This window comes from Capsicum annuum, chromosome 12, assembly GCF_002878395.1.
Source record: "Capsicum annuum cultivar UCD-10X-F1 chromosome 12, UCD10Xv1.1, whole genome shotgun sequence".
NCBI classification, from domain to species: domain Eukaryota; kingdom Viridiplantae; phylum Streptophyta; class Magnoliopsida; order Solanales; family Solanaceae; genus Capsicum; species Capsicum annuum.
This window is the reverse complement of record NC_061122.1, coordinates 1021809-1038680: the sequence shown is the minus strand read 5'-3', so window position 1 is coordinate 1038680 and position 16872 is coordinate 1021809. Positions and strand designations below refer to the sequence as shown.

The 16872-nt window shown below is 35.0% G+C and overlaps 2 protein-coding genes across 4 annotated transcripts in view; one reads left to right on the top strand and one right to left on the bottom strand.

The window, feature by feature from the left end:
• Window positions 1–6415, bottom strand: part of LOC107850399 — a 17503-nt gene extending 11088 nt beyond the window's left edge. Inside the window, exons 1-3 of one of the 2 annotated variants that reach the window (XM_016694895.2) lie at window positions 6227–6415; window positions 3094–4474; window positions 1534–1541 (exon numbers count right to left, since the gene is read on the bottom strand). In XM_016694895.2, the coding sequence (XP_016550381.2) occupies window positions 1534–1541; window positions 3094–4424 (1339 nt within the window). In that variant the 5' untranslated portion in view covers window positions 4425–4474; window positions 6227–6415. The remainder of the gene's footprint in view (window positions 1–1533; window positions 1542–3093; window positions 4475–6226) is intronic. The other variant, XM_016694896.2, reaches the window with a different exon arrangement.
• A 1551-nt stretch (window positions 6416–7966) lies between these two features.
• LOC107850863 (cleft lip and palate transmembrane protein 1 homolog) lies at window positions 7967–14644 on the top strand. 2 transcript variants are annotated; one of them, XM_016695661.2, is made up of 12 exons: window positions 7967–8588; window positions 10041–10187; window positions 10353–10467; window positions 10567–10661; window positions 11233–11336; window positions 11598–11635; window positions 11923–12158; window positions 12441–12534; window positions 12626–12816; window positions 13109–13328; window positions 13572–13739; window positions 14377–14644. In XM_016695661.2, the coding sequence occupies exons 1-12, from the start codon at window positions 8343–8345 to the stop codon at window positions 14529–14531; spliced, it is 1809 nt and encodes a 602-aa protein (XP_016551147.1). In that variant the 5' UTR covers window positions 7967–8342; the 3' UTR covers window positions 14532–14644. The 2 variants fall into 2 exon arrangements, with proteins under 2 accessions (XP_016551147.1, XP_016551146.1); XM_016695660.2 differs by having other exon boundaries at window positions 8133–8588; window positions 11224–11336.
• The last annotated feature ends 2228 nt before the right edge of the window (window positions 14645–16872 follow it).

Below are 16872 nucleotides of genomic sequence, written 5' to 3'. Positions count from 1 at the left end.
TCTCATTTCTCTCCAGCCATAGTGTCCAACAAATGCATGCTGGAATATTCTTCCACCAGTCTCTTACCTATTTCTTGCCGGTGCTCCAGTGCCTCAAAAGTAGTCCTAGGCATTGTCCAGTTCACACTAGACATACATAAGAACATGTTCCACAGATCTATAGCTGTTTTGCAGTGCAAAAATAGGTGACTATTCACTTCAGCCACTTGTCCACACATGTAACATCTTGAGCAGATCTGCATACCTCTTCTCTGTAGCACTTCATGAGTCAAACAAGCTCTTCTAATCACCAGCCACACAAAGCATGACACTTTCAATGGTATCTTCACCTTCCAGATTAGTTCCAAGGCCACACAACTGTCAAAGAGTGGTTTGTGTTTCTGTCCCAGTAGTAGGACTTTACTGTGAAAAATCCTTTGTTGTGAAGCTTCCAAACAAGTTTGTCAGGCTTTAGGGAAGTGCCTGGGAACTCATTCAGAACCTGCAGGAGGTCTGCTCCTCTACCCAGCTCCCAGTCATTTAGTGCCCTTCTAAACATTTAAGCCTCACCCCTGTATACTCCACACCTGGCAACCAGTGGCATTTTGTTGTTGGCTAAAGATGTAGAAATCTGGAAACAGTGCGTTCAGAATCCTTTCCCCTACCCAAGGTTCATACCAAAAGTGGACTTAATATGTAAGATGTAGCCAGAAAGTCTCTGTACAAGATCACTCCAATGCAAAAAGATAAATGTATCGCCATCTTATATGACTTGAAGCATTTCAAGCAAGATTGTCTTCTAAATCTAGAGGGAACAGGTTTTCAGTTGCATCATCGTACTAAGGTCACAAACTACTGACTGTTTTGGCCACTAAAATCAGAAATTGGCCAATACATCACTATCTTAATGCATCAGAAAACTTAACTGAAGAGGCAGTTACAATGACAATACAATTTCAAACAAATGGCAAGAAGTTTGCAGTCCAGCATCCAAAGTAATACAAAATTTAGGATAGTTAAGACTATATAGAGTGTCTGGAAATATCATGCAGACAAGTTCCATCAACCAATGGTGTAAATCCAAAAGGAAGAAAACTACATGCCCACACAAAAAGAAAAGAATGAATCAGGGCATCTACAGAGTTCCTTTCTCATCATGCTGGCAATGTAATGACGAACAAGTCATTCAAAACGGTTCGAGTATAACACTTATATAGAAGGAGATTCGTGTAACTATAGACAGAAGTGGAAGCAGTTATGATGAAAAACAGAATAAAAGCAGGAACATGTAAGCCTATGATTTTGCATATAGGCATATCTGACAACCTAAGGCAGAAACAGCTGGCAAATTTTGAGGAATGCCGGCCAGAAGAGCATCAATTCCTAATATGGAAACTATCTCAACCAATAAAAGATGGGATCAATGTTGTCTTATTTGTTAAATTAGCAATTTTTCAGAATCAAACAAATCTGCAAACGTGAATGCCAAGGACAACTCCCTCCTGGATGATACCAATTTGAGACAACTCCAAGATATGTACTTTAACAGCTTACCTTGAGATCTGCACGGAAAGACACAAGAAGAGTTACACCACACAACAATCAAAGAGAGATCTATATCTAGATATCATCTAAGTGAGAAAATGCATCAAATTACCAGGCTAAATAATTTACAGGAAGTTTTTCAATACACATTAGAAATTTGCAGTTGCTAGACAAGAAAATGAGTAATTTGCAGTTGCTAGACGACAAAATGAACTAAACACATTCCATATATTACTCTTTAACAATTAAGTCTGTGATAACCTCGTTGAATTGCTTAATAGGAGGAACTTTCAAGACAGGGAAATAAAGAATTCAAAACTATAATTGAATTTCTTCACAAACAACGAAAAAATGATCTACTCTTATTTTTATGATGACCGATAAATCTATTGATTACACTTCCAAAGTCGGTGGATAATAGGTCACACTCTACCCTTCTCCACTTATATACCACAACCCTGTTCCCCAGTAGGATTTGAAGTCGATGTGCACATACCACACACCCCACGTTGTACCACCTTTGCTGTTGAATCAAAGCCCTGGGACCAGAAAATGATTTATTCTCAATAATTGAATAGAGGTATGGAGTTGCAAATCACAAAGACATCATCAACGACTTGAATTGCCAGAAGGATGACCCAAATTCAAGGTCTAGCGGAGGATGTTGGCTGCTGTAGCAAAGAGCAACATCGGTCTCCATAAAGATATTTAAAGTTGGGAGTTGAAGTTGAAGTCCTGAAGACAGGAGCAGCCAGAATGATCACCACAGAATGAGTAGTGGCAGTTGCCTCAGGAAGATAGGAGTGACACTGGTCACAGGAAAAGGTGGACTAGTGTGCTATAAAAAGAGAGGAGCACAACCAATAGCCAGAGAAAAGGTCAGTGCAGTCGATGCCGCGGTGAGAGGAGAGTGCTGATCGCTAGAGAACAAAAAGAAAAACAATGACCCACAGGTGGCATAAGGCCTGTTTCTTATAGGTGAAAGCGGTATGAATGTCTACCAATATCGAAAAGGATCTGATACCTTGTGAAAATTAAATTAATATTTTATTGATTTAGTTGATCAACATTGTACAAGAGGAACTCATATTTAAGAGTCTATGCACAATACGACAGGTAAGCATTCTCTATGTTTACATATGAGTCTATGCACAATACGACAGGTAAGCATTCTCTATGTTTATAAGGTAAGTAAATATTCTATAATTGAATACAAAATATCATAAGGTATCCTACAGAAAAAATCTATTATTTTTCGTTATTCTTATTTTCTATAAGTTCTATAATATGTTCCTTATACAATTTCATTGAATTAAGACATGTATGAATCTAGACATGTATTCTCTAACACACAACAGTTCTAACAGCGTCAGAGTCTATGATAATCGCAGACAGGGTTTATGACGTCTATCTAGAATTACAATGGGCCATTATGTTTGTTGGTTGTTGGCTATAGATTGTCTATGGCTCATCATCTATGGGCGATGTGGCTATAGATTGTCTATGGCTCATCATCTATGGGCAAAGCATCAGATAGCGCCAAGTCAATCGTCAAAGGAAAAGGCATACCCTTCATTTTCATGAGTGTGTGACCTAAAACGAGGATCACGGTTGGCCATGGGACTCCCTCTTGGCCGCGACATTCTCTTGCGCTGCTGAACTCCATAATTAAAAGCTTCTCTTTCCCTTTCGCCACCTCCTTCAGTATCCATGTCTCCCTCCTCTGATTCTTTATCATGACACCTGCCACGTTTCTCAGGCCTCTCTCCTTCCAAATCATTATCTCTTTCCTTTCTCCTCTCACTTCCATCTCTATCAGTATTTTTCCAGCTATCATGATCTTTCTGTTTCTTCTGATCCACTGTTGAATTTTCCGGCTCATTTGTTTTTCCAGGAACATCGATCACTTCTTTTTCGCTCTGCAAGACCTCTCTCTCCACTCCAGTCCACACTTCCCTCTTCACATGGTCCTTTTCCCAGTCCTTTGGTTTGTCCTTATCCTTTGAAAGATCATTTCTTTCCTTCTCCCACCGCTCAGATTCCCTTTCCTCTTTAAGCAACTCCTTGTTATCAGAAGTGCTATTCCCTAGTTGTAAATTGTTCCGACAATCATTTCTCTCTTTATCCCTTTCTCCCCATTCCCGGTGCTTCCCTTCTTTCCTTTTTCTATCTTTATCTTTGTATTTATCGTCCCCTTTCAAATCCATCTTATTTTCAGCAACGGCTTCACGTGCTTTAGCAAAATCCCTGTTCTCAGAATTTAAGACTTCTTTTCCCAGCTCGGCAGCACCATGGGTTCTTGACGCATGCCATGGATCCATGTTCCCAACAGGGAGATCGGGGTATCTTTTTCCCCTGTTCTGTTCTTTCGAATCTTTCCAACTCATTCCAGTAAACCTTTCCTTATCTGCTTTCACATCTCCCTTGTATTCAGGATAAGTATCCCGATTATGTTTAATGTCCTTACCGTCATCAGCTCTACTGTCAAACCTATCATCCTTGTCAGCTTTAGTCCCTTGGTACAACTCCCTTAATTCACTTTTCGCATCGCGATTATCAACCTTGACCTCCTTGTTAATTTCCTTGGGCTCCAACCTATTTTCTGAAGCAACAGAATGATCAGGATGTGAAACTACTGGACATGATGACACACGGTACATTGGTAGCACTGGAGACCTTCTATCTGCATCTCGTGATGATTCAGTCCGTTGAATCTTCGGCATCCGAGCATTCTGGCCCACATCAAAGGAGGCATGATATTCAGGCGTTCCCGAACTCATCACTTTGGGAAATGCACCAGAGTCATCATATGAGTACTTTGGAGCAGAAGAGTAACTATGGTTACTACCGCCGCCATTTCCACCATCCTCGTGTGGTCTTTTATTCGGAGTACCACTCATATTCTGGCTTTTTACGCATATATAAGTTAAGGAACTTCAAGAAAGACAACCTGCAAAACATTAAAAACCTATGAATATCATCAAGCTAAATTGATGTTGAGAAAATAACAATGAAAACCACTTATAGGCAACAAACTTTTCGCCAAATCCATAAACAGCTTAACAAATGCAAAGCCATTTATAAGTAACATTCACATGCTAGTAACGATCTTGCAAGATAACTTCATGACTTACTAAAACTTTACAACCATAGATCTCTTTTGTATTTTGTGAAATCAACTAAAGCTAGATGTCATCTTTCCTATCCTTGGTAGCAGCAAAGCTTACAAAATTCAGAATTTGATATAATAATGAGCAAACATAATTGATGGACCAGAATTTCCATCTTCCTAATGTACCCATCAGAAATCAACTCCAGTTCAACCAACACGCATCAAAAGGAACAGAGGCAAAAGAAAACCTAGAAACAAAAAAACAGAGTAACTAATCAATCAATCAACTATGACTCACTCCAAAATTGATTAGGCTTTCCAATTCCATTCTAATCTAAATTAATTTTGTCTTTTCAAGCAAATTCAAGATTATCTATATCTCAAAAAGAACTGACATCTAAATGCTTATCACCGCAATAATTTCTCATCAGCTGCCAATTCAAACTTACCAAAGATCTGTTTTCTATTCTATGAATCCAATTTAAAGCAAGATATCATCTTTTCTATCCTTGGTTAGTAGCAAAGCAAGTAAATTTATGAAATAATGAGCAAATGTAATTGGTGGACCGGCATTTCCATTTCGATTCAAGCAAACTACATCTATCTTCCCGCTAAAGATATACTCATCACAAATCAACGCCAGTTCAATCAACACAGCATCAACTAAGGAAAAAGACTAAAGAGGCAAAAAGAAAACTACTAAAAAAAAAAAAACACTAATTAATCAATCAATTGACTACGGCTCACTCGAAAATTAGTTAGATTTGCAGTTTCATTCTAATACTAGAAATAATTTGTCTTCTCAAGCAAATTCAAGATTCTCTATATCTCAAAAGAATTAGAACTTAAAAGCTTATCACGCACGACAACTCTTTAACAGTTGCTAATCCCATTTCATAACAATAGCATTCGTAATCAGAACGAACCCAGATAAACCAAAAAAAGTTAAAAGCTTTTTTCTATTTGGTGAATTCAATTGAAGGCAAGATATCATCTTCTCTATTCTTGGTTAGTAGCAAAGCATACAACTTTATCAAATAACAAACAAACATAATTGGTGGACCAGCATTTCCATTTCGATTTGAGCAAGTACTAGACCCTTTTCTTATTAAGAGTGGTGTTTGGGCCAGGTTCGCACACCTCAAATAAATCCACGAGATACCTTCCACCTACCACCTATACCTATCTTCCCTCTACAGATATACTCATCACAAATCAATTCCAGTTCAACTAACACCCCATCAACAAAACACCACAAAACAGTAATTAATCAATCAATCAACTAGGGCTCACTCCAAAATCACTTATCTTTTCCAAATTCATTCGAAAACTCAAAAAACAAAAAAAATGTCTTCTCAAGCAAATTCAAGATTGTTTTTTTTTTTTACAACAAATTCAAGATTCTCTATATCTCAAAAAAAGAATTAACATTTAAGAACTTACCACACACAACAATTGTTCAAGAATCACCAACCCCATTTCGTAAAAACCCCAAATAAACCAATAAAATTAAATCTTCGAATCTAATAACATACACCCAAAACAGCAAAAATCAAGAAAGACCCCCAAAAGTTATGAACTTTCTGTTACCTTACCAAAGAGGAGCAAAAGCACAGCAAAAATCAAATCTTTTTCTCTGTAAATTTTGTCTGAAGAGAATTCAAAGGCGAAATTTGGTTGATTTATTAGAGCAAAATGAAGTAACGAGGGGTGTAAATGTAATAGAAAAAATTGTAAGCAAAATTGTTGTTTTTTGTTTTGTTCAATTTTGATTTAAAATGCCCTTTAATTTGTACCTATTGCTTAAACTAGACCTTAAAGTATTATTGTGGACAAGAGAGAATTCTTTTTGTTTTTTTTCTTAAGAGTTAGCAAGTTTCATTCTTCCGTTGTTCATAGTGATAAAATTAACAGAATGTGATGATTCGTACGAGTTGCAAGTGAATTAATTTATGTGTTGTTTAATTTGCGGATAAAATTTCAAGTTTGATGGAATAATGTGGATATTTAAGAAATAAATTTGTATTGTTCGCTAAATATAGTATAAATTTTATTTCAATTTAATTTTAGAATATCTTAACTTATAATGTGTATCGTCCATTTAGTCCAAATAGTAAATGTAATTAAAAAACATGGTAAGCAAAATTGTTGTTTTTTATTTTCTTCAGTTTTGATTTAAAACACCCTTTAATTTATATCTATTACTTAAACTAATCCGTAAAGCATTACTATGGAAAAAAGAAGATTCATGTTGATTTAAAAGTTACCAAGTTTCATCCTTTCAGTATTCAATGTGATGAAACTAGTGAAATATGATGCGGACGAGTTGTTCATGAATTAATTTATTTTCTTTTGGTAATTTTGATTCTCGAACTAAATTTGTCAAAAGTATAACCTTGAAATTACAATTATTGGACTAGTATGCTCCATTTGGTAGGTGAAATAAAATAAATTCAAATGTAATAAGATAAGAGGGGATATTAAAGGAAATAAATTTATATTATCGGCTAAATATAGTATCAAATTTATCTTATTTACCAAAAGTATTTAGTCCTTTAGTTTTAAGAATAGAAAAATAACAAAGATATTTTATGTTCATAATGAAATTTTAAGGATGTAATTTAAGTTGTATATATTGTCAAAGGATATTTTTAATCATAACTTTTTTATTAATAAAGGAAGAATATGTTTTTTATCATCTGAACAACTCCTCTTATTCAATTATTTAGTCATTTTGTTTACCTATTTTTTACGTTTATTTTGTTGATTAAAACTTTTAATTTTCTTAAGTTTAGAAAAATATAGGCAATAGATAGTTCTGATATCATTTTCGTTCACTTGACATGGTTATTACCTTAATAGTAAATAATAAACATGTTATGAAGCAATGCACGGGAGTAGATAGAAAAAGAAGTTGACCGAGATAGATGGGTGAAAGAGAATGATATCAAGAACTTAGTATATCTTCAAGCCATTATTAAAGAAGTACTTCGATTGTACCCTCCAGAACCACTATTATTCCCACATGAAGTCGTGAAAGATTGCAAGGTGGGAGGTTATTTTATTCCAAAGGACACTCAATTATTGATGAATGCTTGGAAGCTACATCGAGACACGAGAATATGGATCGATAATGTTAAAAGTTTTGTTCCAGAAAAGTTCTTAACAAGCTAAGCAGAGCTACGTACAAATGATCATCATTTTAAATACATTTTTGAAAGACGATCTTATCCCGAAATAGCATATGCAACCCAACTGACACATCTTGCACTTACCCGTTTACTCGAAACTTTTAATTTTTCTACTCCTTTTGATAAGCCATTTTAAATTATTTTTATTTTGAATTGGAAGACTATCACAGATAACTTCTCTACTCTGTCTTTTTCATTGTTGCTCTGCAAAAATACATCGAATATATTGTTATCAAATTAGTTTTATTATAAACAAAAATAAATAAATAAATTTAGTTTGAGATTATTTTTGCATTTTTGTTTTAAAAAATAAGATTCCAAGTCCCAATTGAACGCTTTTCTTTTTCCCTCAAAAAAATATCTCATTGTTCCAATCAATTTGAGATTTATATATAGAACTTTTTTCGCTCGCGATATTTGTTCTCTTTTACTTCTCGCGTTAATTTCTCGGCGGCGGCGGCAACTGATCGGAGAAATTGTAGTGTTTTAGCAAAGCTAAAGCTATTAACGAATCGATGGCGCCACCGGCGAATGGAGGTGGCGGCGGAGGAGCTGTACAGGAGCAGCCGGCGGCGGCGGCAGGGCAGCCGCAGCAACAGCGGCAGCAAGGAGGAATTGGACAGATGTTGACAGGAGTAATAAGAATAGCTGTTTTCTGGTATTTTGCTTCCAAGTTTTTTTCGCCGAATAAGCCTATCTCCTCCGATCCGTCTGTTCCTAATTTCCAGATCTCGAATCTCTTCCACAAAGGCGAACCTTTGGTTAGTTTTGTTCATGAAATTTAGAAATTGCGTGAAGTTTATTAATTGTATTCGAGTGTTAATTGTCTAAAACACGTGTAAATATGTCTGTTTTATGAGTTTTATAACTGATAAGACGTGATAGTTGAGGTGTGTTTTGATAAATAATTGGTGATAGTTAGCTCACGCATTTGATAGTTCAGTTTTTAAACTCAAAAATCGAACCTTTAGGTGTGCTTTTGACCCTTCACTCTCATGTATATGTGGTCTGAGCTGAAAGTAGGGAGTTCAATTAAACATGCCGCAAAAAGCTATACGAGCTTCTTATTATAGAATAAATTGTCAAAAACACAGCTAAAGTATCCTTTTTTAAGTTTCATAGAAGTACGCATGCAAGTTTATCTGAACTATCACTAACTACTTATATCAACTATCATTATTGACTTTTATTACCTGAAATATCATCATTATTTGGATAGCGAAAGTGACGGGTGGGAAAAGTCAAAAAATTGATAGTTTAGGTGTGTGTTTTGACAAGAACCATACGAGCTTCTTATTATAGAGTGAATTGTCAAAAACACAGCTAAAGTAGCATCTTTTTTGAGTTTATACCTGAAGTATCATGTATGCAAGTTTCCTACCTAAGCTATCAGTAACTATTTATTAAGCACACCTCCACAACTATCAAATATTCACTTTTTTGCTACTTGAATTATCACCTTGTTCAGGTAGGAAAAGTGAACATTTGATGCTTGAGATGTTTTTTGATAAAAAGTTGGTGATAGTTTAGGTAGGAAATTCACGCACTTTATAATTAGTTATGAAACTCAAAAAAGGATTGTACTTTAGGTGTGGCTTTTTACCATTAAATTCTTTACCTTTACTTTTCCTATGTATATATGCCTGAGCTGAAAGTAGATAGCTTAGTTGAACCTGCTGCAAAGAACTATATTAGCCTATTATTATATAGATTTTGAGGTGCGTAATAATCTATCTAAAAGGTTAAGTTATTAGAGAGAGCAGACTTTTATTTGTTTGATTATATCTCAACACACTCTGCCGCGTGTAGTCAGAGGGTCCTTTTTCATTGGCCATGGGAAAATTCTTTTTCATAATCGGGTCGGAGAGAATCAAACCCAGGATTCTAAACTATTTTAGAAGTTTTAGAATACTTGTAACAAGAATCAAGGACATGAATTTGTATATTTTTGCTCTTTGAAATGTAAACGTGGCACCCAACACCTGCCTTTTTACTGATTTATTACGCAATGAAAATAAATCAATTATGAAAATTTGGATGAATTAGACTACACCGGCTTGAGGTAAGGAGGAGGTGGGTTTAGAGGAGCCTTTAATTCATCTTTCCACTACACAATTATGCCAAGTATTTCTGAAAACTGCTTTGTGAATACAATATCCTATTTAACTACAATTATGCTCAACTTAAAAGTTTCTGGCATGGATTTTTAATAGGACATGTGGTTCTATCTTTCCGAACAAGAAAAGTTCAACGACTTTGGCAATGAAGGTGCACTTATTTGGCATGAGACAAATATACCATATGCTGTTTGGGGACCAGAGAGTACCAGAACCCTTTCATTGAAGTATCAGCCCTCTGTGGTACCATTAACTGCCTTTAAAATGTGTTTTTCAACGTGAACAAAAGTTTTGATTCAGGATACTTCCCCTCTCTTTTGGATGCACGAGTCTTTACTGCCTTGCACTATATTTTACTGTGGCACAGTACTTATCTGTACTTGGCTGCCTATGATTGTTTCCTCTCAGGCAGTGAAGAACAATGGGAGTCTTTATGCTCATGTTTTCTTTGCACGTTCTGGGTATTCTCCTGATCCAAATGATCCTGAGTATCAACCATTGACTGCTTTTGGACGGACATATCGTAAGATCATGTTATCTGTAAAGTTTTTGTCCTTATCTATGTTGATAGAAGGTGGATTTTGTGAGTGCGTGATTCTAATGTACTATTTTGTGAACTCAGCTATTGTGACGTATCTACCCAAATCTAAAGCAGACAAGAAGAAGAGCCTTTTAAGAAATTCTGAGGACTCGAAGGAGGATGTCACCATTTCTGAGGTACACCTACGTTTGTATATTTGGACTTGTGTTTATATGTAATATCTGTGGGCATTTTTTCATGACGTGAGCATTGAGATAATTTGTATCTGCATTTAATGCCTGATGAATTTCTTTCTATCTCCTCTTCCCTCAAATTTATCCTTTAGATTCTTTACTACGGCTCCACCCAACAGAATGAGCCTTCTGACTGCAGAATGAATCTTCTGCCTATTTGATTATGACATGGCTGTGAGCCAGTAGAATGGACCTTCTGCCTACTTAATTATGACATCATCTGCCAGACAGCAGAGTGAATCTTCTGACTATTTAATTATGACATCGGTTGCCAGCCATCAGAATGAATCTTCTGCCCATTTGCATTATGAATTCTGCTCCCAGACAGCAGAACAAATCTTCTGACTAATTTATGTTATTACATCAACTCCCGAGCCTGTAGAATGAGGCGTTTGACTATTTTACATTGTGGTGTAATAAATTTCACTTGTTTTAAATGCATTGTCATCCCTCGCATCACCATATATGATTTTTATACCATATAATCATGAGGTTTGATGAGCAGTTTCCTCAGGCAGTTCAAGAAGCTCAAGATGATCTTAAGGAGGATGGTCCTCCTGAATGGATTTCATATTGGAAACCTAATGTTACAATCAACTTGGTTGATGATTTCACAAGGTATGCCTGCTTGACCAGCAATTTCTTATAGTTCTGGTCTGAATAGTAAGTTTGGTTTCATTTAGCTATGTTTTCAGTAACCAATTTGAAATGACAATTTTACATCTAGTATACTCTATTGCAGTTGTATGTTTGTGTTGTTAAACTAGATGTCTCTCTCTCTTTCTGATCTGTTTAACTGCTTTTCCTTTTTCTGTATACTATTCTAACATCTTAATTTTCTTGTTTCTTTTTTCACACTCGGCATTTTTCTTTTTGCAGATACACTGCAAATGCCATTCCACCTATTGTTGCTCCTTGTATCCTTTACTTACACTGTCTCTTTATTTTTTCTGATGGGTTCCTTTTACACAATGTATTCTGCTTAACAAGTTGCGATGGTAAGATACTTCTGCAGAAGCATCTCAATTAAACCTGTGGAAGATATTGGTGACTTGTTTGATGCAAGTGTATGATTTCATTCATGCTGAATCCTTTCTGCTTTTTGCTGTTCTATTAGTTCTCTGTGAGTTGGCATCTTCGTCTGCTCTTCCTGTTCATGGAAAAACACTTTCATGCCGTTCAATTCCTTGACCGGACTTATTAGACATGAATATTGAATCTACAACAGGAAACTACTATCCGACTGTTTTCTTCAATGAGTTCTGGCTACTTAGGGATAAATTAATAGCTATGAATGATACAGTAACTGAGGTGCCTCTGCATCTAGAGGTGGGTCCCATAAGCATGACAAAATGGCAGCTATTCCTGCAGATGGACCAGTCCTTCCAGATTCATCGTAGTTATGGTAGCATGCTCGATGGGGAGTCTGATGAACTAAAGGTATCATTTACTTTGTTTTGCAGTAAGCATTGGCGTAACATTTCTGCACATGGAATATCCACACGCAAATGATTTGTCCGAATTTGCATTGGTACCAATTTGCATTTTCTCTTCCCTTGAATATTTTAAAAAAATTCGACTCCAGAAGTCCAAACTAACATACTAGAGTCCTGCTTTAGATCGTTGTAGCAATGATGTGAAATTTTAGTAGCATCTGTTATTTTCACCAGTTAACTGTTATTTATGTGTTTGACATGTTGTGATTTATTACACTTTTTCCAGAGAGTTTTCTTGGAAGGAAATCCGTACCTTTTGGGGCTGACCATGATTGTCTCAGTAATGCATTCACTATTTGACTTCCTGGCATTCAAGAATGGTAAGAATAGTTGTGAGCATTTGGCCTTCTAAGGAAATTACAGGAAGTTTGGAGTTGATTGGATGAAGAATAAATTTGATTTTCCTTGTAGATATTCAATTTTGGAATAAAAACAAGTCCATGGAAGGGCTGTCTGCAAAATCAGTGGTTGTGAACTTCTTTTGCCAGCTGATTGTTTTCCTGTATCTTCTTGATAATGATACTTCATGGATGATACTTGCAAGTTCCGGTGTTGGTTGTTGTATTGAGTTCTGGAAAATAGGGAAGGCAATGCACATTGAGGTATGATCACAAATAATAATGGAATTGAATTTTTGTTTTGCTCTTTATTATTGCTACCACGAGCATAATAATTGCTTCTCGTGGGGTTCTCTTATTATTTAGTTTGATGAACTTGGAAATTTGAGTGGCTTGGGGGATATAATATATGTAAAACTAAATTTGTGATTAGTAATCGAGAATTCAAACTTACCAATGTCTTCTTCAGGACTTGTGCTTCTTTTGTACATACTGTGACTGGTTAACTCAGATTCAATCCACCAGTAGTTTTATTATAAATCGTCCTTGTTTCTAGATTGACAGATCTGGTAGAATACCTATGTTGAGGTTCCGAGATCGGGAATCATATGCTGGAAATAAGACGAAAGAATATGATGATCTTGCCATGAAGTATTTGTCCTATGTGTTGTTCTTCCTTGCCGTGTGCTTTGCAATATACTCTCTAATGTATGACCGCCACAAGAGTTGGTATTCGTGGATCCTCTCATCCCTGACAAGCTGCGTCTATATGTTTGGTAAGTTTCTGTCAATCTTTTCATATGACTGTCAATGTTGTGACACTTTTTCTGGTATTTAGGATCTTAGCAATGTAGTTCTAAGCCTCGCATTGCTTGAACAGTTGATGAACATTTTCAGATGATCTTCACGCCTTCATTGCAATTTCCTTGAATGGATATGTCAAGATTGCGAAGTGCACAGTTTGCATTTTCGATGAGCTTGTATTCTTCTCGATCTAATATTTTCTACTACTTCTGCAGGATTTGTTATGATGTGTCCACAGTTGTTCATCAATTATAAGCTGAAGTCCGTTGCTCATTTACCTTGGAGGCAGATGACTTACAAATTTCTAAATACCATCATTGATGATTTGTTTGCATTTGTGATAAAAATGCCAATGCTACATCGCCTGTCTGTGTTCCGTGATGGTAAGTTTTTGGAGTAAAATTCTTTCTAGTTGATTTGATTGTTTATATTGGGTAAATACCAGCAGTGGTGTCGTTCTCTTCCATTACTGTTTGAATCAAAGCTATTATTGCCTGTTCAATGCTGTACCTGAGTTCATATTTGTATTATAAGCTCAAAGCCAGAGAACATAATACACTCTATGTAGAGAATTTCATCAACCGTCCCACGATCGTGAGAATTTCTTGGTTAACCAACTAACCAGCTAGATAAGAACATCCCCGGGAAAGGATCTATGACAGTATTCTTTTAAGATGCCAAGCATGTGTATTCAATGCTAGAGAATTCAATATTGTTTACTATCCACATTTTTGTAGAAGCTCGAGCTCTTTAACCGTTATAAAAGATGAACTTGGTTATTTTATTTCAACAACTCATATGCTCGATTCAGTTTAGAGCTTGCCATTATGAAAGTAGCGTTACATCCATCTTCAGCTCGAGTGATATAGTTGAGCCAGTAATTTTGTGGTCGTCTTGCTTTTTTAGTCCGTCATTGCAAATGTTCTATGCGTTTTTCTGTGATTCTACTCTCTACATTAGCTTTTTCACCCAATTTGGCCAATTCGGTTACTGATATTTCGTCCGTCTTTTGTCACGCAGATGTTATATTTTTAATATACCTATATCAGAGATGGGTTTATCCAGTAGACAAGAAACGGGTGAATGAGTTCGGTTTTGCTGCAGAAGATGTGGATCAAGCTGCCAGTAGTTCAGATACTCCAGCAGAGAAAGAAGACGAGAAGAAGACTAACTAAGCTGAATTTTCCGTTATGTTTTTAGGACCCGTTTGGCCATGAAAAACCAAAAACATATTCACTTTATTTGATATTTTTGAAGTTGAAAATAGAGTTAATAGTTGTGTTGGCCATTTTAACTATAATGAAAGATTAAAAAAAATACTCAGTTTTGATAAATAAGTACAATTAAAACTACTCAACTATTGTACTATATTTAAAGAAATAGAACTATATTTTAAAGCAGAATTATTTTTTCAAAAAGTCAAACCCAAAAGCAAGTTTCAAATCAAACCAAGAGACCTTTTTCTGTGTACAAGCTTTTTATATAGTCAGAGAGAAAGCAACTTCTTGTCCAACACCAACTATACAATACAACCCAAAAAAAACATCCTCCAATTTAATTGTAGATAAAGAAGCAGTTCGCTTTCTGTATTCAGATTGTGAGATCTCCAATTTATAGTACAAAGGTATGGTGTGTTAGCTTTAAAAGGTATGGTCAAACTATGAAACAACAAAAATAAACAATATCTGAGAATTTGCAGTTAACACAAAATGGATATATAGCCAAAATCTTTTGAAAACAGTGTAGAGTAGTTCAAATAATCCATACTCACTCACTCCCATCTCAATTTACGTGATACACATATCGAATTTTGAGATTCAAACAAGTCTATCTTTAACCAAATTTACAGTAAAACTTAAGTTGTTTGACTCTTGCAAAATGAAAAGTGTCATATAAATTGAGATATTTTTTTTTTTAAGTATGAATAGTGGAACAAGTAGTAGTAGGTATTTTTGTTGAAAAAGGAAACCCATAGCAACATTAATTGGTGGTGTCAAGAAAAGACTGTCCCAACACAGTATTGTTTTGGTGATTTAGCAGAAGCAACAAATACTGAAACTTTTGTGAGCAGTTGGTTGTTTCTATACTCAAATAAGGAAACTCTGATTTTGTGAGTTGGTAAAATGTAAACTCAAAATTTTTTGATGCATTATTTTGTGAGTAGGTGTATGAATATTTTGCTAATATGGAAATTCAAAATTTATTGCAAATTTGATACTCATTACATTCAATTTATTTGTCACATTTTGAATTGAGAAAAAATTTAAGAAGTTATATTAAGAAAATATATATATATATATATTGAAGAGAAGTACTTGACTGAGTGCAAGATTGAGAGTGATTGTCAAGTCAGAAGCATGCCATTTTGCTTATTGTTACTAGTATTTCCTTACTTGATCTTTGTTTAACATTGGAACTAGTGTGTGTAGGTAGTAGCTAATTTAGGAAATCATTGACCATTAGATAATAAAGTATACAGAGTAAGCAACTACGTATTAATGTATTGTGGGATTATAATGTATATGCCTACTTTGGTATAATGAAACGTTTTGAGAATGGACAAATGAGGCATATGTATTGTTTCATTTTATAACAATAATAATATTTAATATAATTTTATAAATAAAGTTTGAAGAGAACTTAGTGTAGGCAGGCTTTTTTTTTAAAAAAAAAAGCACAGAGTTTATTTTCGATAGACCATCGAATCAAGAAAAGAATACTTTTAAAACAATTGAAAACAAAACTAATTAAAAAAAAAAAAGTCATGATTAAACATATAAAAAGCATGTCAAAGTGTAATGAAAAAGGAAAAAGTAACTATCATAAAATAATAGGGTAATTGTATTAATCAAAGGGAAGAAATTACATGAATAAGATTATGACTATTAAGTATGGAAAAATAAGCGAGATAATGCTCTACATTAACTTTTCATCTTAATCCATGTCCTCGGTAACTTCTTGTTTGAGGTCATCTGTTCGATTAATTCAAATTGAATTATTTTTAAACTAATCAAATTTTTTCAAATATTTTTTCGATTTATTTCTAGACTTCATAATATCATGTTAAGTAATTTGAAACGAATGGACTAAATAATATTACTAGTACTAGAGGAGGGGGGAGGGGTAGAGTAAAAAGCCATATATACCCCCGGAGCTATTAAAACAGATAAATAAATATTCTATGTTATATTTTTAGATTATTTGTACCGTTTGCCATCAATATGTATATACCTCCAAACTAATGAAAATGTTATGTATATTTAATCAGACAGTGCGCCCCACATATTCTCATTCAAAAGAAATTGAGCCATTTTCTCAAAGTACTCTATTCCCAGATCTACCGATGAAATATTCTACGATTGAAGTTGGAAGCGAGTTTCGCCCATATCTATTTTCTGGCGAATCAAAATCAATGCGGATCGCAAAATATTTCTTTAGAATGAAGATACGTAGATGAAACTCGCTTCCAACTTCGATCGTAGAATATTTCATCAACAAATCAGGGGATGAGGACAC